General features: G+C 41.7%; 2 protein-coding genes across 2 annotated transcripts in view; both read left to right on the plus strand.

Annotated features, from left to right (window-relative positions):
• LOC134577551 (FXYD domain-containing ion transport regulator 6-like) overlaps positions 1 to 23,756 on the plus strand; it is a 120,664-nt gene that overhangs the window by 5,009 nt on the left and 91,899 nt on the right. The window lies entirely within an intron of this gene.
• The window catches only part of TMPRSS13 (transmembrane serine protease 13), a 38,930-nt gene continuing 21,590 nt past the window's right edge, over positions 6,417 to 23,756 (plus strand). The window contains exon 1 of the mRNA XM_063436336.1: positions 6,417 to 6,658. Coding sequence (XP_063292406.1) covers positions 6,644 to 6,658 — 15 coding nt within the window. The 5' untranslated portion in view covers positions 6,417 to 6,643. The remainder of the gene's footprint in view (positions 6,659 to 23,756) is intronic.

Raw genomic sequence — 23,756 nt, forward strand, 5'->3', positions numbered from 1 at the left:
TACATGAAGTCCTTTGTTGTTTGTGTTGGGGGTGGGGGAGGCTGATCTCCTGAAAGGTTTGAAGGTCGCAAGCAGTAAAAGAGCGGGAAAATGGGACAGTATAAAAAGAAGCAGCACAAGTTTAATCCTGTCAGAGTGGACTGAAGCAGGAACGGTGCAGACGGACCCCACCCCTCCTCCCTTTACTTTTATTTAATTGTATTGTTGTGGTGTATGAGGCATTAGGGCAAAAGTCATCCTCAGTGTCAAGTTCTGAGGAAGGATATGGTGGTTAAATAAAAGGCGGTCAGGTTAGTTATGACTGACCAATATGGCAATATGGTGGTTAATAAAGTTAAAAGTTTTGAAAGCTGGTGAACCACGTGCTATATGGTTATGGTTACAAAGTTATGGTTGTATGCCTCTTGAGCTTTGAATAAACACCACGGCCAAGCCCATTGAAAAGAAATTAAACGTTGTCCGTGGTTATTGTGTGGTCTCATTTTATTTATACGAATATTGCCTATCATACATATAAAGTACAGATGTATTGACTTTATAAGTATATAGAATACAAGATAATGAGTAGGCGCTTCCAAGTATTTAACAGAGATAGTTAGAGAACAGGGTATGATACAGCAGTGTTTCCCAGACACTAAATCAGAATAAAAAGTAAGTAAAAAATGTGTATCATAAACCGCATAGGGAGGTAAGGCCCCTGAGTCGGGTATAGTAATAAACAATAATAGTAACAAAAAAATATATACAACCTGACCACAGGCGAATGGCAGAGTATTATCTATAAAATAAGAATAAAAAATAACATAGTGTATACTGTGTATTAAAATTTGGTGAATAATATGAGGATGGACTACCACTCACATTTACCAGAGCCGTACCAGGCTCTGTATAGCAGGCTCAAAGGTGCCAATACTGGCTCTCGAAACTCCAAGGCAAAAATATGCAGGATTCCGTGGTAGAAAAGTATTTATTTTATAAATAAAAATATCAATATAAAATAACAGACTCCCGGTTATAAGGGGGTGGAACCCAAACAACAAATGTTATAAAATCAAGGTATCCACTTACCCCAAACAAAGTAAACCGTCGGAGTATGTATAGAGAACAAATAAAATACAATCAAATGATTACCTTACCTCCCTATGCGGTTTATGATACACATTTTATAAGTATATACAATAAAGACCAAATTGATCATTAAAATATATTTTTTCTACATTTATTCTCCACGTATAGATGAAAAACAATCCAGCAAAATACAACGTACATGGCTCACAATTCACCCTAGCAATCAAGTACGCAGTTCGTACTTCCGCACTTTAATTAGACTAATTTGTGTGTTGTAGTTTTTTGTTTTTTCTGGGTTTTTACACATATGTGGGGAATAAATAGAAAGAAAAAAAAGAGCAGAATATTTTAAAAGATTTGGTCTAATTATCGCTACCTTTATTGTAAATATTCATCCATATGAGTGGAAAGACCGCCACAAGTTGCAGGGACCAGGAGACCCAGATTATTGACATTTAAAAGGTATTAATAGGGGGCGGGAACCCAATAGCAAAACAACAGGGGAGACTCTACAGGAATCTGCACCCGTAATTCAGGGTGGCCAACGCACAACAGACCCCAGCAGACACCCAAAACCCCAGAACAGAAACACTAAAACATCCCGTGAGCATAACACCCAAACACTGAGACCGAAAGTTAACTATGTTTATATTTGATTGTATATTTCTGTATGTACTTATGTTTTTATGTTTTTATTTAATTTTCGCTGGTTATTATGGACTCACCATTGTGCAACATATCAATACACAACCAAGACAACAGTAAGGCAGAAAAACGGCTATACCAAATGTCTAGTTACGAAACAATGTCAAACCTGTTACATCATACGATAAATGTGTATACCACGGTTGCCAAATATTTTGAAAAAAGAAAAATAAAGAATGTTTAAAAAAAAGGTATTAATAGAATGCTATAATGGCGACTTGATTAAGAGTTTGCACACCATTCGACAAACAAGACCAGTGATTTATCAAACAACCATTTACTTTATTTAAGACGTTATTCTTAATATTCCAAGTACATAAATAGAAATGGTAATTTAGGAAGTTAATTAGATACAAGGGTGATGCAGATAAATGGCCACCAACCCTTATCAGTAAATATAATTATGTTTTCTTGTGGGACTGTCCTGGGAAAAAATGAGCGCAGAAGAGTAACATAAAGAGACAAAAAAACAAGGAGAAAAGAACCTGGTCCAAAATATCTGAGAATGCTTTCCTCAATTTAATCATTGAGCTTTTTAAATAATTTAATATTTCTGGATAACTTTTAAAAATATATTTTAAAAATATTAAAATGTAAAAAATATTTATATATCAATATATCAAACGTTAAAAATATATATTTCCACATATTAAATTATTTTCAAAGTTTATCCAAAAATATTAAAATAAGGCCCATGTCGCAGAATTGGTCTTAACCTCTTCTAAAGAATGAGGCTTGAGATATGTATATTGGCTCTTTTTTGGAGTGCCTCCAGTCTGCATTGGTTGCGTAGGAACTTTTATGCAAAAAGTGACTTCTAAGACACTTTTTATGCAGGTTTGGACATCCTATTTTTTTTTCAAAACCTCAAGATTTTCCCTTGAATGCAGAGAAGAAAGAAGATATTTCTATATACTTATCTGCCAAAGTCACAAGCATTCCCAGTGAGAATTTTAAGAAATATGTAGTTGGTCAGTAGAGTTGAGCGAACCCAGACTATAAAGTTTGGGTTCATACCGAACACCACGAACCCGAACCCGAACAGGGACATATCACTGTATGTTCGGGTTGGAGTTCGGTGTTCGCCGATTTATTGACACGTTTTGAAAGGCTGCAGGGCAGCCAATTGACAAGCGTTTGACTCGTGTGCCCTTAGAAGCCATCACAGCCATGCCTACTAATGGCATGGCTGTGATTGGCCATGCAGCATGTGACCCAGCCTCTATATAAGCTAGTTACTTAGTATTATTAAATTATGCCCCTACTCGCTATTCCTGTGGCTGCTCACTGTTAAAAAAAAATTAGAAAATTCCCCCCTCCTGAGCTTTTAAACTAAAGGGGGGACCTATTGCCGCCCCCCGGCCCCCAGCCATGGGGAAAGTACTTTGGAATTTCGGGAAAGTACTTTGGAATTTCCCCACGCTGTGTAAAATGACACAGAGCACTCTGATTGGTTAGCTTGAAATCCATCCAATCAGAGCTCTGTGTCATTTTACACAGCATGGAAAAGTTCTTTGGAATTTTCCCACGCTGTGTAATTTGACTCATAACACTTTGATTGGTGGATTAATTAACCAATCAGAGTGTTATAAGTCAAATTACACAGCGTGGGAAAATTCCAAAGAACTTTCCCATGCTTTGTAAAATGACACAGAGCACTCTGATTGGTGGATTTCAAGCCAACCAATCAGAGTGCTATGACAGGTAAATGTAGATACTTACCTGTCATTCTCTTCATTTACCTGTCAGAGCACTCTGATTGGATGGCTTAAACCCACCAATAAGAGTGCTCTGAGCCTAATTGCAGGGCAGGGCAAGGCTTTATAAACCTTCCCCCGCCCTGCAGAGCTCAGTCTGCGCGGAGCCCTCCATGGATGAAAATGGATTATTATTTTTTTGCGCTTGTTTTTTGATTTTTTTTTTTTTTTTTAAAGTGCATCGGTTATTATGGATTTTTATTTGCCCTTTTTGGGGGTTGAAAAAAGAAGAGTTTGGAAGAAAGAAGACATCAAATGGTAAGTTTATTTTTATTTTTTATTTTTTTACATGTATTTAGATAAGGGTCCCCCATCATTATTTTTAGGAGGAGGAGGGTAGGTAGGGGTAATTTTTTTGGGGGGAGGGGGGTGACTAGGGATTTGGGGACCCCTAGTCACCTGGGGGGGTACATTTTTATTAAGGGCCCCCACCCGCCGTGCAGGGGTGGGGGCTGGGGGGGAGGACAGTAGGTGTCCCCCCCAAATTCTTATTTATGGCCCACACCCACTACTCAGGGGTGGGGACCGGGGGGAGAAATACCTGAACTAAAACAAACACTGATTGTGGGAGCTAAATGTGGTAGGTTTCTTTGAAGTGGCAATATGACAGTTCTTCAAACCACTCTGGATTTCATTCAACCGTCAGTTTCAGCCACAGTGTTTTCTGAAAACATGTTTGGAATTGTTTAGGTGTGCGGTTTGGTAAGGTTTACTAGTAATGGTTACTAAACGGAATCTAAACAGAGCCAACAAACAATTAACTAACGTGAACCCACAAATGTATAGCAAAATGCTAGCCATAAGAGATATACATGAAAAATAAAACTCAATCCAACTCCCCTATCTTGCTTGACTCCCATAGTTGATGTCTATCGATTTACCAAACACATTGTTTAATAAATAATCTTGTGTGACTTAAGAGTTTTCAGTAACAATCAGTACAGACGTCGAGGAGAGGCAAACACAGCAAGGGATAAATGGATCACCAAAATAAATGAGACTTTGAGTTAGATGTATGCTCAAAAATTACTTCTATAGTAGAATCTATTGTATAACTATTACATTATTTTGTTATTTTTTTGGTGCACAAAGGGGAGTGAGGTATTGAGTCTGCATAAAATGATTATACTCACTAGAACAACTATATTAAGCTGTAGTTGTTCTGGTGACTATAGTGTCCTTTTAACAAATAGCTGACAGAGATAATGGATGACCAAACATTTGTGTCTTGGGATCAGGTATCTGCCCAAAAATGATTTACATAGAGAAAACCATTGTATATGTATAATATTCTCTCTGTTTAGGATGTACAATTGCAGCTGATTGATGTATTAAGAGGATTAGGAGTAAACAGCAAGCCTTCCATATACATGGGAAAAGTCGTGTATCCCTATCATACACTTAAACCACTGCAGAGTGTGCCAGTCCCACCAAATGTGAAGATATGTGTCAGGTGCATTTCCACATCTCAAGAACGTCAAGCTTGCATCTTGATAACACCATGAGATACGCGTGGGCACATGACACTAAAATGCCATGAAGTGATGATGGAAGAGAAAAAAACTAAATAAAAAATTGCCACTGAGAACCACAAAATAGTATTTTTAAAGACATATCTCATAAGCAGAAAAATAAATTTAAACTCCTAAAAAAAAAAAACCACACACAACACATTGAAAACCATATGCTGAGTTTTCTATTGCGGATATTAACTAAAGTGTTAATTATCAGGAATTCAATGTGATTTTCCCATTTTTAGCCAAAGCAACTAAACAGAAAGATATCCCAAAGTTAGAACAATTTTATGTTCAGATGTTCCGGTCTAAAATTAAACTTCCATTTTTAAGGAACTCCGGCATCCACCATGTATCTACATAATTCTTGGAAGTTTTTGTGTCCCTCTGTAACCTTGAGAGTGGGGGCAGGGTGAAGTTATTATTCAAATGCCAGACAAATTTGAGAAGACCCCTGGCTTTTCCCCAAAGTACTCCAAGAATGACTCGACGTAGACAACTCCGCATTGTGTTTCACTTTCTGGGAAGAGAAACAGGTAACAGGATAACGTTACTTTATACCACTGTCTTTGGTATTCAAACCATGTAATAGCACACATGTTAACAGTATGGCTCGGACATTTCTAGTGGAGGTTTCTGAATAAGATGGACTATTCATCTTGGATAAACCCATCAATGACATGTTTAAAGTGTCATGGTCACTAGTGAGTTTTTCATGAATGCAGACTTTTTAATGACATAGTAATTGACGTAGTTTAACATGTAAGATATAGTAGGACTGCATAAGGACTTGATCAGAAACCAGAAAATTGCATTGAATTGGAAAAACAAATTGCGAAATTCAGGCCTAATTAGCAGAAGTGTTAAATCTGCTATAGTCACAGTTTATGGAATTTTACAATTCACTATAATTCCGCGTTTAGTGAATAAACCCTTTTATTATGTATTAGCTGTTTTTTTGTGGTTTTTGCAAATTGTAGCAAATAGGCATAATTTGCAAATTTATGAATTTAGAATAACGGCAGTAAAGAAAATGGCCTTTACCCAGTTTTAAACTATAGAGAATAGGATGGAGATGTTCTGTGCAGAATGGTCCATCATTGCCAAATACAACAGTTCGGGACATCACTAGTGTTCATATATTCTGTAACAGAGCCGCCCAAAACCCATTCTACCTCCCTCATGCTCCTGACAGTGCAGTGAGAAGTCTGGTGACAGAAGAGCATTGATGACAGAGGCTGGTATGACAGGTTAGGTGAGTCTCAGTGGGAGGGGAGAGATGTAGTTTACCGGCAAGAGAAAAACTCTTACCTGGAAAAATCGCAGACGACAGAGTAAATGCTACCTGGTTCAGAGAAAAGGGGAGGAGAGGATTTACCTGGGACAGATAGGTGAGAGGATAATGCTACCTGGATGGAGGAGTGGGCAGATATAGTTTTTGATTAGGGCCGGTATTAGAAAGATGACAGGTACTGCCTGAGTGGGTGGAGGAGATAGGAGGGGTATTATTTGAGAAGGATGGCATAAGTATACATCTCGATACTTGTTGATGTACATCATGACTTTCCAGCTGCTCAACTGACTTTGATCTCGTCATCCATGGAGCCTCCGCCGGTAAGTGCAATAATTTAATATATTTGTATCCACTTACCTATGAGATCTCAAACAATACTAAAACTTGCCAATAACCTAAATGTATTATTCATGGGATTAGCTGTATGATGATGGGATCATACACGTTATATTATTTCTGCTATATAAATAAAATATTAACAAATAATTTTTTACTCCCTTTTAAGTGGATTCCCCCAATATTTTTATATGAACCTCCCAAGAACAAACATAGGTTTATTAACTAACTAAGGGTTAATCACTAAAGTGGGAATTTAAAGTAAATTTCACATTTAAGGCCAGAGTAAAATTCACTCATTTTTAGAAAATAACCCTGTTTAACCCCTTAAGGACCAAACTTCTGGAATAAAAGGGAATCATGACATGTCACACATGTCATGTGTCCTTAAGGGGTTAAAATGAATTACAGAGAACTGAACCCTGGATTGCACGATTAAAGGCAAAAGGAGCTATTTTAATAAAAAAAAAATATATCAATCTCAGCCAGGGTCAAATATTGACTTTTGTAGATTACAGTCATATTTTATACGCACTCAGTGTTTAGTGAGTAAACCACGCGGACATGAAGTCAGAGGCAATATAAATCATGCAATTGATACCTGATATAGTGGGACTGAGTGGAGTGAAACAGGAGTAGTTAAATCCTGAGACAGAGGAATGCAGAGCTTTAGTACGGGCACTCCCAAAATTGCTCTTCCCATAAAAATCCTCGTTTTAATGTTTTGATGCACCTGGCAAAGCATCATGGGATTTGAAGTTCCAGAATATCTAGAAGGCTATCTCTTGCATACCCACTGCCAATCAGAAGGAGTTTAATTACTGGAAAATTGTCCAATAGAAAAATCAAGCAAATCTTGGTTTGTCACCGTTAACATCACACAGTACAATGCATTCCGTGGCTCTAACATGTTGTTTTGACAGAATGCTGGACGGTATTCCAGGTATGTAGTCTGACTCTGATGATTGCTCGCTGTAACGGAATAAACGCACCTTGTGGATTTTCAAGAATCCAATGAGAATTTTACATTTCAGGCCAAAGTAGACACACCTGAAGAATTTTCAAAGTCAGCTATTGTGGCCCAAAATTCGACATTCACTTATTAAAATATCTGATAATTCACACTTTAGTGAATATGATAACTCTATAAATTCAATTATGCCCTGTGACAAACTGATTCAGTGTTGTCATTTCATGATCCTATATTTTTGCACTTATCATTATTTATTGGCTCTCCTTTTAACAGCAATTTAAAAAAAAATGTTTATTAACAGTATAAAGTGATTAACCGGTAAATTATAAATATACATAGACCAACCTGAGAATTGCCCTCCAGTTCACCTGTTTATGCTAATTAGGAATAAGGTGGAGATAGTTATAAACCCATGAAATTAGACATGGGGTTGTGAAACATTGGATTAGATTAGCTACTAGATGCATACTTGCAAAAACAGAATATTCAAGGATATAATCTTTCAATGTAGGGTAATAACTGCTTGATCCAAGGATAAATCTGACTGCCATTCTGGGCTCAAGGAGGAATTTTTTTCCTAGCTTGTTGCAAAATTGTGCTTCAAACTGTTTTTTTTTTGCCTTCTTTTGGATCAACAGCAAAAAACTAATGTGAGGAAGGCTGAACTTGATGGACGCAAGTCTCTTTTCGGCTATGTAACTATGTAACTATGTAATGGGAAGATGAAACATTACTTACTCATTTCCTACCGAATTCTGTATTTGCATATTAAACTTCCTCATGTGCCCTTGCCTGAGATTGGCATTAAGAATGATGATCTGGTCTGGGACTGGCAGTGCAGAGACCAGCGTGGCGTGGGCTACATGTATATATTCCTTGTGCTATAGTGCTCCTATATTGTAACAAATCAAAATACAAAATTCAATGTTTAGGCAAAAGAATGCTGATTTGGAAAGAGTTCCCCTTCTCCGCTATTGTCGGTTACAGCTCGGCAATTTAGTCTCGGTTGTGTCAATGTAGATTTTAATTTGCTACAATTTGATGGTACATAACTCCGTAAATAATGATTTTTCAGGAATTAAATGTGAAGTTAAAATAGCCAAACTGAAAACGTGGCTGATTCGGCTAATTCTTTCAATCTGGCTAATTTAGCGAAACATCTTAAATTAATTTTAAAATCACTTTATGCTCCTGACATTTCCTACGTTAATGAATAGTTCTGATAAACCTGGATTAGTTTATTGTTACATACCTTTAAACCAGGGCTGTCCAACCTGCCGCCCCCCAGATGTTGCTGAACTACAACTCCCATGATTCCCTAGCTATCTGTTTAATTGAAAGAATCATGGGAGTTGTAGTTCAGCAACATCTGGGGGGCCGCAGGTTGGACAGGCCTGCTTTAAACCCTCAGGTGCTAACTGTGTGAGCACAGATTTGTTTATTCACCACGTGAATGCCTCAGAGATCAGCAACTCTTAAGCTGGACAGACTTCATCTTTAAAGAAACACTCCAAGCGCCATAACCACACCGGCTCCATGTAGTGCTTATGGTGCCAGGAGTGCAATTGCTCCATCCCAGCATTATCTGTCAACAGGTTTAGCATGGGTTGACAATTACCTGAGCCCACTGGGTGCCCGCTCGCTTCCGGGCTACTTGAGCAGCCAGATGGTGTTACAGGCATTCATTCATTGGCTTAGAGCAGAGGTGCCCAATAGGTAGATCCCCAGATGTTGTAGAACTACAATTCCCATGATGCTTTCCATGCCTTTAGACTGAAAGAGCATAACAGGAGAGGTAGTTCTACAACATATGGGAATCTACCTATTGGAATCTACCCCTGGCTTAGAGCAGGAGTAGGCAACCTTCAGCACACCTGATGTTGTGGACTACAACTCTCATGTTGCTTCGCCAGGATTATGGCTGTAAGAGCCATGTCCTCATTTCATCTGAAGTGCCAAAGGTTGCCTAAGGAGACCAAGTCAAATTAGTTCTTCTAAACAAAACAGAAATCATGCATATAGAGCTGTGGGAAGACCAAAAGCAGCTCGAGCACTTGGTGTGACTCAGGTAAATGCCGATCATTGCTAAAATGGTTTGACAGATTACATTGGCATGGCTCCAGGGCCCTAATGAAACCATAAACACTGCAGTGGGCTGTCATGGGCATGGTGTTTGCAGTGTTCCTTTAAAGGTTGATAGTTAGTGATGCATATTACATGACTTCTTAAAATGAATGGTACCTTGAAGAGTGTCAGGTTTTGTTTGTTTGTTTGTTTGTTTGTTTTTTCCCCAAGTTTCTTCTCTCAAAGGTAAAATTGGGTCACCTTATTGTAAAGGAATTCCATAATACAAATGTGGCTGATTCATCCTTCACTACTGCTAAATCATTTTTAAGATATGACTGACAGTAGGAAGGTCAACATGGGAAATGGACCAGGAATCTAGACATTACTAATTTTGTAAATGGTAGTGTGACTATATATATATATTTTAAATTAAACTTAAATTATATGAATAATTTGTTTATTTGGAGGTTTTCAATAGCTGGTAACAATCGTGGATGTCATAGTGTGTCGGTTAGCGATCTTCTTAGCTTGTTGTTGAAATATGATCCGCCTAAAAATGTGTCAAACTGAGATTTTTAATAAGGCTTCTGCAGTTTCCTTAAAGGACCACTATAGTCACCCAGACCACTTCAGCTCAATGAAGTGGTCTGGGTGCCAGACAGGGCCAGATTAAGAGCCCAGTGTGCCTGGTGCTGATAATTACGATGGGGCCTAATTACAGAATCTTATCGACCAAAAACACTAAAACAGTCATACTTCCCAAGCGTTGTGTATCTGATGGAGATGGTGTTGGAGGGAAACTCAAAAGATGAAGCTATAAGAAAACACATACTCTATGCTAGTCTCTCACTAATTTATGCTTTCATCTTTCAAGTAAATCCATACCCCCTAACAGCAGTGTCCAGTGAATCAGGAAGTCAATAGGCGCCCACTGACACGAATCACGTGACCAGAACTGCCAAAAGAGGTGAATATGCCCAAAGGGGGGGCATGTCTGTCCAAAGAATTGGAAGGCCAGCCTGGCATCAGTGTCCCTATGTATCACAGTGTTAGTGTCCCAATGTCGCCCAGTCCCCTAGTCTCCCAGTGTCTCAGTGTCCTCATTTCTCCCCATCCCCCCATGTCTCAGTGTTTCCCATGTCACTTGGATACTAGGGGACACAGTGATACATGGGGACACTGAGACACCAGGGGCACTGAGACACCACAAAGTTAGGTCAGCGAAGGTGTTGGGCAATATATATAATAGATCTGATGTTGCAAATATCGAGGTGTAACAGCAATTGTTTCAAGGCACACATAATTCAGTACTGAAATTAAGGTCACACTGTCACCCTCCCTCCACTCGAAAATGAGCATTTCACAAAGATAGGATCTTTATGAAATACTTATGTTGACTGCGTTGAAAGAGGTATACAAAGTTGAGACTACTTTGTCTCTGTATATTTCTTCTGTCTGACTTTCGTTGACAATGTGCAGAGCTACAGTGTCTTTCCTGACAGCTATCACCAATGATGGCTGCTAGGACTACGGTATGCTCTGTCTGTGGAGGGTTCCGCAGTCTGGTAGGATCCTCCATGGACCTCAATTCTGTACTCTAGCGCATGCGTGAGTGTATAGCAGTGACGTTGCTAAAGAGGACCGGTCAGAAGAAGGTGGCCATGCTAGCAAGGGACAATTTAAGGTAAGTAAATCCCACCTTTACCTAACCCCCCGGCCACTGGACCACCAGCAGCGATGTCACCATTGGGGGTCTTTGCACAGTGGCACATTTGCCATGTGGCCAGTTTTTTTGTTTGTTTGTGTGGTTTTTTTTTGGTGTCTAGCTGCAAATTGGTTAATGCAGTTATTCAAAACAACCATAATTAATTTCTGTTTCTTTAAAAAAAAATTCTATGTGTCTATGCATGCGTCATTGTGAGTTAAACAAGATCTAAATCTTTATTTCACAATACTAATGATTTAATGATGAAAAGTGGCAATGCTTACCGTGGCGTCACCTGGCAAGTGATACTGTGTATAGGAAGAGGAAGTTATAGACTTTCTGAGGCTTAAGGCAAAACTTAAGTACAACGCCCTATGATGATATATGTGATATTTGTGATTTGTGTGTTGGCTGTGTGTGATGTGCATGATGTCTGTGAAGTGTCAGTGTGGGAATGTGGGGGTTGTATTTCTGTGGAGTATCAGTGTACAAATGTGGGGTGTATGTGAGACTATGAAGCATCAGTGTACTGGCGTGGATACTTATTTCCATGGATAGGGAGAAATATGGGCCGTATTGTGTGTGTGGGGGGGGGGGGAGGGGGGGGAGGGAGGAATATCGGCTGTTGTATGTGGAGGAATAGGGGTTGACTATGTCCATGGCTCCCACTGCCTGGCTTTCCCTAATGAATTAGAATGCTGAGTGATGTGGTAACCTACGATAATGTTCTGATCCACTCCCGAGATAAATTAACTGGGTCTGCTTCCACTGGAGTGCAGGCTGCAAGTTCCCTGGAGGATATCCCACCAGCATTAGAATGAGTTAACTCTTTATCTCTGCCTAGGAGAGTAAGTTGGCCGCAAGGCCTCAGTGCTGCCGCTTAACTCGCCTCATTAGAGAGCCGCCTCTGTTTGTAGACATTTCAAGGTTGGACATGGGAGCAAACAGATCTGCTGGCGTAAACCAAAGTATTACAGAAAATTACATGTTTAAAATACAGTGCAATTTTACATGCAGGAAAACATTTTAAAGGAACACTATAGGGTCAGGAACACAAACCTGTATTCCTGACCCTACAGTGTTAAAACCACCATCGAGCCCCCTGTCCCCCCTTGGCTCCCCAATTATAGAAAAACCTTACTTGTATTCAAGTCGGCAGCTGCTGGCTCTGCCCCCGACCTGCCTGCTGTCTGCTGACATAATTTGAAGGGGTGGTCTGAGCCAATCACAATGTTTCCCCATAGGATTGGCTGAGACTGCCAATGAGGCAGATCAGGGGCAGAGCCAGCACAAGTCAAACACAGCCCTTGCCAATCAGCATCTCCTCATAGAGATACATTGAATCAATGCATCTCTATGAGGAAAGTTCAGTGCCTGCGTGCAGAGGGTGGAGACACTGAATTGCAGTACTGCACAGGGTGCAGCACTGCCCCAGGGAGCAGGTCTAGTAGCCATCTGAGTAGTGGACAGTGGAGTTATCACTAGGCTGTAATGTAAACACTGCATTTTCTCTGAAAAGACACTGTTTACAGCAAAAAGCCTTAAGGGAATGATTCTACTCACTAGAAGTAATGCAATAAGCTGTAGTTAATTTGGTGACTATAGTGTCCCTTTAAAGGGACACTCCAGGCACCCAGACCACTTCTGCTCATTGGAGTGGCCTGGGTGCCAACTCCCACTACTCTCAACCCTGCAAGTGTAATTATTGCAGTTTTTTATAAACTGCAATAATTACATTGCAGGGTTAACTCTACCTCTTGTGGCTGTCTACTACACAGCCACTAGAGGGCACTTCCGCGTTGATAGCAAAGATTTTCTTTGCTAGAGCGTCGCTGGACGTCCGCACGCTGTGTGAGGACCTCCAGCGACGCTCAATTCCCCATAGGAAAGCATTGAAAATCTTTTTCAATGCTTTCCTATGGGGAGACCTAATGCGTGTGCGCGGCATTGCCGCGCATGCACATTAGGTTTCCTCAGCCGGTGGGTGGGATCAGTCTCGCCCACCGGCTGATGCGATTCCTGGGAGGGGCGACGCCGACCCGAAACCACCGCCGAGGGACATCGGCGGGGTCTCAGGTAAGTGACCTGAAGGGGTTTTCACCCATTCGGCTACCTGGGATGGAAGGTGGGAGGGAGAGTGGACCTGCAGTGCCAGGAAAACGGATTGTTTTCCTGGCACTGGAGTTTCCCTTTAATGTTCTGCTTACTTGACTGCCAGTAAAGAAATGAGAGGAGAGAATTGTAGTGAAATTCTATCCATATTTTCTATCGGTTAATCATTTTTTTTTTACATTATTATGAAAATAATTTTTATGGTGTTACTAAACAGTAGCACTGCAGGTGTTTTTAGTTAATTCTCTTCTAGCCCCCTGTCAATAACCCTTATCTTACTCATGTTGTAAAAGTTATTACACCTTATTAACCTTATTAATTAACCATGTCTCAGCCACAGATTATGTCTGCAAAGAAATTAATATGGAGGGTCTCACAGGATCCTATATACACAATATAAAAGCAAATTAAAGGGACACTTTAGTCACCAGAACAACTACAGCGTATTGCATTTGTTCTGGTCAGTAGAATTACCTTCAGGTTTTTTGCTGTAAACAGTGTATTTTCAGAGAAAAAGCAGTGTTTACCTTACAGCCTAGGGATAACTCCACTTGCCATTCCTCAGATGGCTGCTAGAACTGCTTCCTATCTCAGTCTTGCCTCGTTTAAATCACAACATTCAGTATTATTATTATTATTATTATTATTATTATTGCCATTTATATAGCGCCAACAGATTCCGTAGCGCTTTACAATATTTTGAGAGGGGGGGATGTAACAATAAATAAGACAATTACAAGAAAACTTACAGGAATAATAGGTTGAAGAGGACCCTGCTCAAATGAGCTTACAGTCTGTAGGAGGTGGGGTATTAGAAACATTAGGATAGGAAATATCAAGTAGGAGTGAAGCAGAGCTGGAGGAGAGAGCAAAGCACTATCCCATAGGAGAGCAAGAGACAGGTATGTAAGGGAGAGATTACTCTGGGAGGCCATACGCTTTCCTGAAGAGATGGGATTTAAGGCCCTTCTTAAATGATTGAAGACTAGGGGAGAGTCTGATGGCAGTAGGCAAGTTATTCCATAGGAGAGGAGCCGCCCGTGAGAGGTCCTGCAAGCGTGAGTTTGCCGTACGGGTGCGAGCAGCGGTCAGGAGGTGGTCGCGGGCAGAGCGGAGGGTACGAGGAGGGGCATACCTCTGGATCAGTGAAGAGATATAAGAGGGGCTGGAATTGTTCAGTGCTTTAAATGTATGGGTTAGCACTTTGAATTGACTCCTATAGGATACAGGGAGCCAATGTAAGGACTGGCAGAGGGGCGAGGTGTGAGAGGACCGACTGGATAGGAAAATCAGTCTAGCTGCAGCATTCATTACAGACTGTAGCGGGGCAGTACGGCTTTTGGGGAGACCAATCAGGAGAGGGTTACAGTAATCCATGCGGGAAATTACTAGAGCATGGACAAGCTCCTTGGTAGCATCTTGCGTAAGAAAGGGGCGGATGCGGGCTATGTTTTTGAGTTGGAACCTACAGGACTTGGCAACAAACTGGATGTGAGACTCAAAGGTGAGACCAGAGTCAAGTATGACGCCAAGACAGCGCGCTTGTAGGGATGGACTCATGTGGATATCACTGACTTGAAGGGAGAGTGAGAGAGGAGGATCAGTATTAGGAGGAGGAAAGACAAGGAGTTCAGTTTTAGAGAGGTTAAGTTTGAGAAAGCGTGACGACATCCAGTCAGAGATGGAAGAGAGGCCAGCAGTGACATGTTGCAGGACGGCCGGGCAGAGGTCCGGTGAGGAGAGGTATATCTGAGTGTCATCAGCGTACAGGTGGTAGTTGAATCCAAAAGAGGCAATACGTTTTCCAAGAGAGGCAGTATAAAGAGAAAATAGAAGGGGACCAAGGACAGAGCCTTGGGGAACTCCAACCGAGACAGGGCGAGGGGAGGAGGTATCCTTGGAAAAGGAGACACTAAATGAGCGTTGGGAGAGATAGGAGGAAAACCAAGAGAGGACAGAGACCGAGTGATTGAAGAGTTTGAAGGAGGAGAGCATGATCAACTGTGTCAAAGGCAGCAGAGAGGTCAAGGAGAATTAATATGGAGTAGTGACCTTTGGATTTAGCGGAGATTAGGTCATTAGTCACTTTGATAAGAGCGGTCTCAGTAGAGTGGAGAGGGCGGAAGCCAGACTGAAGAGGGTCAAGGAGAGAGTTGGAATTAAGGAAGTGAGACACACGGGTAAAGACAAGTCTTTCCAAAAGCTTTGATGAGTAAGGGAGCAGGGATATGGGACGATAGTTAGAGGGGGAGGACGGGTCAAGAGATGTTTTTTTCAGGATAGGTATTACAGTGGCATGTTTAAGGTCAGCAGGAACAGTGCCAGAAGAGAGAGAGCAGTTAAAGATGTGTGTTAGGATAGGCACAAGACAAGGGGAGAGATCTGATGAGGTGAGATGGGACAGGATCAAGTGGGCAAGTGGTGGGGCGAGAGGAATGGAGAAGTGCAGCCACCTCTTGTTCAGTAGCTGGGGAGAAAGTCTGAAGGGTAGGGAAAGCATGATTTATGTGTGGTTGAGAAAGAGAACGGCAAGGAGGGGAGAATTGTTTCCTTAGCTGTTCAATCTTGTCAGTAAAGTAATATGCAAAGCTATCAGCTGTAAGGTTAGTTTGGGGGGTGGCCACAGCAGGGCGGAGAAGGGAATTAAAAGTGTCAAAGAGACGTCTGGGATTGCGGGAGCATGAACTAATGAGAGAGGAAAAGTAGGACTGTTTGGCGAGGGCAAGGGCTGCGCTGTACGAAAGCAACATGAATCTATAATGAAGATAGTCTGCCTGGGTGCGGGACTTCCTCCAGGAGCGTTCAGCACAGCGGGAGCAACTCTGCAGATAGCGTGTTGATTTATTATGCCAAGGTTGGGGTCGTGTTCTCCTTGTGGTGCATGTTTGGAGTGGGGCTGCAGTGTTCAAGGCAGATGTGAGGGTAGTGTTATATGTGGAGATGGCCAGTGAGGGACAGGAGAGGGAAGGGATGGATAGCAGTTGTGAATCAATGTCAGCCGACAGCTGCTGGAGGTCAATAGAGTTAAGGTTCCTCCTGAGCTGAGGGGGGTTAGGCTGAGGTTGTTGGGTGAGGGGGTAATTGAGAGCAAACGATAAGAGGTGGTGATCAGAGAGAGGAAATGGAGTATTGCAGATATTAGATAATGTACATGAATAGGAGAAAATAAGGTCGAGGGTATTGCCAGCTACTTGAGTGGGAGAATTAGCCCACTGCAATAGTCCAAGGGAGGAAGTAATTGAAAGTAGTTTAGAGGCTGCTGGTGTTAAAGGTGGGTTAATGGGAATATTGAAGTCTCCAAGAATTAGGGATGGAATGTTGGAAGAGAGGAAGTAGGGTAGCCAGGCAGCAAAGTGGTCAAGGAAGAGGAGAGGGGAACCAGGGGGACGATAGATGACGGCAATGTTAGCAGAGAAGGGTTTGAAAAGGCGAATTGAATGAATTTCGAATGATGGGAAAGAGAGGGAAGGGGGGGGGGGGCAGGGTTTTAAAGGAGCAGTGGGGTGAGAGAAGAAAACCTACACCGCCACCTTTAATCTCCGCTTGTCTTGGATTGTGGGTAAAGTGAAGACCACCAAAGGACAGTGAGGCAGGGGTAGCAGTATCCGAGGGAGAGAGCCATGTTTCTGTTAGTGCAAGTAGGTTTAGGGAGTGTGAGATAAATAGGTCATGGATGGAAGTAGATTTAAAGGTGCTGCACACAGAGCGTGCATTCCAGAGGGCAGCTTTAAAAGAGGAATTATAGTGAGAATTACATGGAATGGGTATTAGGTTGTAGTGGTTTCTGGTGTTTGAACCAGGTGGCTGAGTAGTGGAGGGACCAGGGTTTGGAGAGACATCACCTGCTGCTAGGAGTAGTAGGATGGAAAGGGAGAGAAGGTGCGAGTAAGATTTAAATGTTGGGGATGAGAGCTTGTATTTAAGGGATTTAGGAGGGGTGTGTGGAGAAAGGCTGGATAAGGCAGTATCTCCTCCTTCTGCATGCAGACACTGAACTTTTCTCATAGAGCTGCATTGATTCAATTCATCTCTACGAGGAGATGCTGATTGGCCAGGGCTGTGTTTGACTTGTGTTGGCTCTGCCCCTGATCTGCCTCCTTCACAGTCTTAGCCAATCCCATGGGGAAGCATTGTGATTGGCTCGGAATACTTCTGATGATGTCAGCAGGCAGCTTGCTGTTCTGAGGCAGACAGGGGCAGAGCCAGCAGCTTCAGGCTTGAATACAATAATATTTTACTATATTGAGGGGGCCAGGGGGAGTAGGTGGTGGCATTAACACTATAGGGTCAGAAATATGTTTGTGTTTCTGACCCTATATTGCTCCTTTTAATATAAAAAAAACTTGAGAATTGAAAGAGGAAACATTTTAGCACACCGTAGAGACATATTTATTTCAGTTTTACTAATTAATGCAAATTCTATTGACTAGTTAATGGATGTTAAATGAATTGCATAAAAAGAACAATGCAGTGCAAGTGACAGTAGATTGTGGAAAAATAGAAATGTTTCTAATGTATGATAGCAATTGTTTGTGAATTACATTTCCCAGCCAAGGTTCCCCTCACTACTGTAGAGTAATATTCATTCCGAATGCATGATGCACGGGATGTGATTGTACATTTTGTATATAGGACATGTATTTGGATGGTTATTGGAAGAGTATTGCAGGCAGGAATTGTGTAGTGTCTTTTTTAACACAGCAGTGTGTGGGCTTGGGCATGGGCTAAATGTCCGGAATCTCAATGTTTTCCAGGCCTGACTGGCCCACTGGAATATTTCACAGTGGACTTACGTATCTGGGGTTGATCAGACTGGCAGACTAACGGGACCCTGAGTTGTGGGAAATGGAGTCTGTGTCTGCATTAATTACTATAAAAGCTCTGATAATGATGGAGGACACTGTCTGGGCCTGGAGCTCCAACTCACCTGTTCGATGGAGTGTTGTGGTCTGCACCAATATCAGGTGCAAGTCATTATAATAACTCTGGTGCTTCAGCCACTTTTTCCCACACAACACTCAATCACCCTTACAAACATACAGCACTCAGCCACCACACACAGTCACAACACTTCGAAGAACAAAGCTAAACTGACCATTCAACATACACAAAACTAAAACATGGCGCAATATTGCGCATCAGTACTAGTGCTAATTCCTCTGGTTAATATAAAATATATTGTGTAATAGTTTTTATGTACTTTTTTTGTTTTTTTAAATATTCTTTTACTTGATGGTTTTTAAACAAATAATTAAATGTCAGGGAGCCGAGTATATATTTATTATTATTATTATTATTATATACATTTTTAATTTTTAATTTAGGACTCACGCTAACCATTACAGTACTCTTTAGTGGTTATAGGGCCAGCAGTGTCCTGATGCGCCACAATCTAATTAGTCAATCCATTTGGGTCAGCCGAGCACTGCTCCCCTCCTCTGCTACTTACATCAGAGAGACAAAATTCTTCCTTAGAGGGTTTTGTTAACTCTAGTGCTTGGAGTGTTACTACATGTTTTTTTTTTTATTTATTTATTTTGTCAGTGTATTATACTTGATTATCACTAAAATGAATAAAAAATCTGTCACAGTTTTACTAGACGTTGAGATGTGTGTTACACAGAGGCTTATGAAATTATCCATATAACGAGAAACAGGGATTTATTCACTAAACACTGAATTGCAGAGATTTGAAAAGCAAACGACAATCTAGGCTAAACAATCTAAGCTGTGATGTCCAAATCAAATGAAATCAAATTCACTGTTTAATAAATAAACCCACAGTCAGAGAACGCTTTTCATATCCGTATAAGAATGTGATTGTCAATGTGTTAGTGGGTACCCGGTCAAAAAATAATCTAGTTTCCCAAGCTCCTAAATACATGTAGACATAGGGGTAGGGTGTTTTTTATGTAAAATTAAAAAAATGTCCAGCTTGTCAAGCCCACATTATTGTTCTGGTGCTAGAGATATGGGCTTTCTGAGATTCAGCATAAATTCAAAACAAACTTGCTCCACACTCTAGGTTCAACGATGCATTTTAGTAAACCAATCCAGAGCATGTGGAACCAGCAATGTTCCGGCACCATAGTGCGTTTGCCCACATCACATCTTGGTTTTATTGGCAATAGGTAGAGATGTCCCGAATAGTTCGCTGGCGAATAGTTCCTGGCGAACATAGCTTGTTCGCGTTCGCCACAGTGGCTCAGTGGCTGACTCCGCACCAACTGGAGATCGGCAAAGTGGTTTGTGACAACGGAAGAAATTTGTTGGCGGCATTGAATTTGGGCAAGTTGACACATGTGCCGTGCATGGCACATGTGTGTAATCTGATCGTACAACGCTTTGTACCCAGGCTTACAGGACGTCCTGAAGCAGGCCAGGAAGGTGTGTGGCCATTTCAGGCATTCCTACACGGCCATGGCACACTTTTCAAATATCCAGTGGCAAAACAACATGCCAGTGAGGCGCTTGATTTGCGACAGCCCGACACATTGGAATTCAACACTCCTAATGTTCGACAACCTGCTCCAACAAGAAAAAGCCATTAAGGACTATTTGTATGACTGGGGTGCTAGGACAGGCTCTGCAGAGCTGGGAATTTTTTTGCCACATTACTGGACGCTCATGCGCAATGCCTGTATGCTCATGCGTCCTTTTGAGGAGGTGACAAACCTAGTCAGTCGCACCGAAGGCACCATCAGCGACATCATACCATTTGTTTTCTTCCTGGAGCGTGCCCTGCGAAGAGTGTTGGATCAGGCCGTAGATGAGCGTGAAGAGGAAGAGGAAGAGTTGTGGTCACCATCACCACCAGAAAGAGCCTTATCAGCATCGCTTGCTGGACCTGCGGCAATGCTGGAAGAGGATTGTGAGGAAGAGGAGTCAGAGGAGGAATGTGGCTTTGAGGAGGAGGAGGAAGACCAACCACAACAGGCATCCCAGGGTGCTCGTTGTCACCTATCTGGTACCCGTGGTGTTGTACATGGCTGGGGGGAAGAACATACCTTCAGTGAGATCACTGAGGATGAGGAACGGGACATGAGTAGCTCGGCATCCAACCTTGTGCAAATGGGGTCTTTCATGCTGTCGTGCCTGTTGAGGGACCCTCGTATAAAAAGGCTGAAGGAGAACGACCTGTACTGGGTGTCCACGCTACTAGACCCCCGGTATAAGCAGAAAGTGCCTGAAATGTTACCGAATTACCGCAAGTCGGAAAGGATGCAGCAGTTCCAAAATAAATTAAAAAGTATGCTTTACACAGAGTATAAGGGTGATGTCACAGCACAACGGGAATCTAACAGGGGAAGAGGTGAAAGTCATCCTCCTCCTCCCACGACCACGCCGGCAAGGACAGGACGCTTTACAGACGTGTTGTTGATGGAGGACATGCAGAGCTTTTTAAGTCCTACGCATCGCCACAGCCCTTCGGGGTCCACCCTCAGAGAACGACTCGACCGACAGGTAGCAGTCTACCTCGCCTTAATTGCAGATATCGACACTCTGAGGAGCGATGAACCCCTTGACTACTGGGTGTGCAGGCTTGACCTGTGGCCTGAGCTATCCCAATTTGCGATAGAACTTCTGGCCTGCCCCACTTCAAGTGTCCTGTCAGAAAGGACCTTCAGTGCAGCAGGAGGTATTGTCACTGAGAAGAGAAGTCGCCTAGGTCAAAAAAGTCTAGATTACCTCACCTTTATTAAGATGAATGAGGGATGGATCCCGAAGGGACTGACAGTGGGCGATACATTCGACTAAAAAAGGCCTGATGAGGGGGACTACTTAACACACCACCCCTATCTGGTGGCACATTAGATTGCACGCGCAGTGCCCCAAATTTGAAGTAGGAGGACCGACCAAGCATCTTTTGCCATCTCCTGGTTCCTAAAATCGATGCCATATACACGTCCCCTGATAGGGGAGGTAACAGGTATTAAACTGATAGGAATAGTACTACTTAACACACCTTATAATAACGCAGAAAGAGGCAACGCAGAGAGAGGAGTCTGAAGAAGAGGAGTCAGAGGAGGAAGGTGGCTTTGAGGAGGTGGAAGACCAAACACAGCAGGCGTCCCAGGGGGCTTGTTGTCACCTTTCGGGGGCTCCCTTGGTGTTGTACGTGGCTGGGTGGAGGAAGAGACCTTAAATGACATCAGTGAGGACAAGGAACGGGACATGGCTAGCTTGGTATCCAACCTTGTGCAAATGGGGAGTTTGCGGTTGTGCAAATGGACTGTTTGTGGTTGTTTGCGGTGCGTTAAACGTGGAGTTTGGTCTGTCACTGTGAAGCGGGCATAACCCTTACACTACCTGATCGATACAACATCATACCTGATGTTTTAAAGCACGTTAATTCAAACAATTTAGGAATGTTAGGTGATTTATGCCCTTTATGGATTAAAACCAGACTCTGCATTAACTATGTAATTTTCCATGGGAGTTTTGCCATTGATCCCCCTCCGGCATGCCACAGTCCAGGTGTTAGTCCCCTTGAAACAACTTTTCCATTACTATTGTGGCCAGAGTCCCTGTGGGTTTTAAAATTCGCCTGCCTATTGAAGTCTATGGCGGTTCGCCCGTTCGTGAACATTTACGAAAATTCACGTTTGCCGTTCGCGAACGGAAAATTTTATGTTCGCGACATCTCTAGCAATAGGTATTTATAAGTAATACTAAAGTTCAAAACCATAAATAAAAGCAAAATAAATGAATGAGAACTATGTAAACACTGTTGGAAACATTGTTAGCGGCGTCATAGCCGATGGACCAACGTGATTTGCCGGGCTGTTCCTGTCACTTAGAATAGTCATATGTGGAAACCTGAAGTTCCTGACCTGATATCCCAAGATTAAACATTAGCTGCTCTGTATAGCTTTTGTTTTGTCACAACAAGAATAGGAGAGAAGGGTGTTACTCATACGTGGTTATAAAGCGTCAAAGTCTAAAATACAGACTGTCGTGCTCCTGAACTACAACCTGCATAAAGAATTTGACTTGATTTATTTTTTCGGTGTGAGGAATAATATGAATTCAAGGACAGAAGTCATATAAATGTATGACATGACAATATATCTGAGAGCTTCATCTTCTGCTACATTTTGCTAAATTACGAATTGTAAACAAGGTTTATAGGATTATCCACCAAAGTGAGAATTGTTGGGAATTCAAAGTGAGTTTCAAGTTTAAGCACAAAATGGCCGAACTGGATGCATACGATGGCATACCGTGGTTGGAGAATGTTTTCAGTTTGGTAATGTTCCCCTTACATTTTAAATTCTCTTAGAATTCCTGACAAACCGAATTTTAGAGAAAAACCCTGAAAGTAATCCATTCAAAGCCATCTTTCTATGTTTTCCAGGACGTTTCTATCTTTATATTAACGCACGGAAGTGACAGAGCTACTTAACGAAAAGAAAAAACAAACAGATTTAACCATCCAAAACATGATGTATTAAACAAACAAACGGAGTGCCAGACACAACTCACCGGCTCCAGACAAGCCAGCACGGAGTGTTCTCTTTCTCTGTGGATATAGCACACAATGAAGACACCATAAATTATACCATTAGTTTTCTCTTATCCCTTTGTTGAAATAAAGACCTGAAGCAATTTCCATAGTCTATGTAGTGACAGCTTAATTTATGCCGCCATTTCTCCATTGCCAACAGTCAGTCTATCTATCAATGGGTTTATATAATCCAAAAACAGGGAATTTCCTGGAAATCTGTAAGAGAAAAAAATATTATTTATTTATAATGACAAACAGAAGAGATATACTAAATAAGAAAAGATGATTGAAATTAGACTTGTATAAGAGGGTAGTGCTCATGGGTGATTCATTTTTTCAATGTCAATGGTAGGATATATCACGACAAATGTTGATTGACACGCTCCTTCAGTCAGTTACCCCAACACAATGTATCGATCTATTTATTTATCAAGATTATATTGTGAGTTGCCCCATCCACAGAACTAGTTTAGAAACACACACATGTACACGTAACTTGACGCAAACAATCACATTAGCAACACATTCAAACATATACATAACCACAGCCTCGCACTAGTACATATATGTAGACACACGTAAGCACATATCCAAACACTGATGGACTCTTTTACACATCCAGAGTGACACACACTAGTGCACATGCTTACACTCTCTCTAGCACACATTTGTAGACCCACACACTATCACACAGAGACACAAAACTGTTAGTGGATA

The sequence above is a fragment of the Pelobates fuscus genome, chromosome 11, assembly GCF_036172605.1.
Source record: "Pelobates fuscus isolate aPelFus1 chromosome 11, aPelFus1.pri, whole genome shotgun sequence".
Classification (NCBI taxonomy): Eukaryota; Metazoa; Chordata; class Amphibia; order Anura; family Pelobatidae; genus Pelobates; species Pelobates fuscus.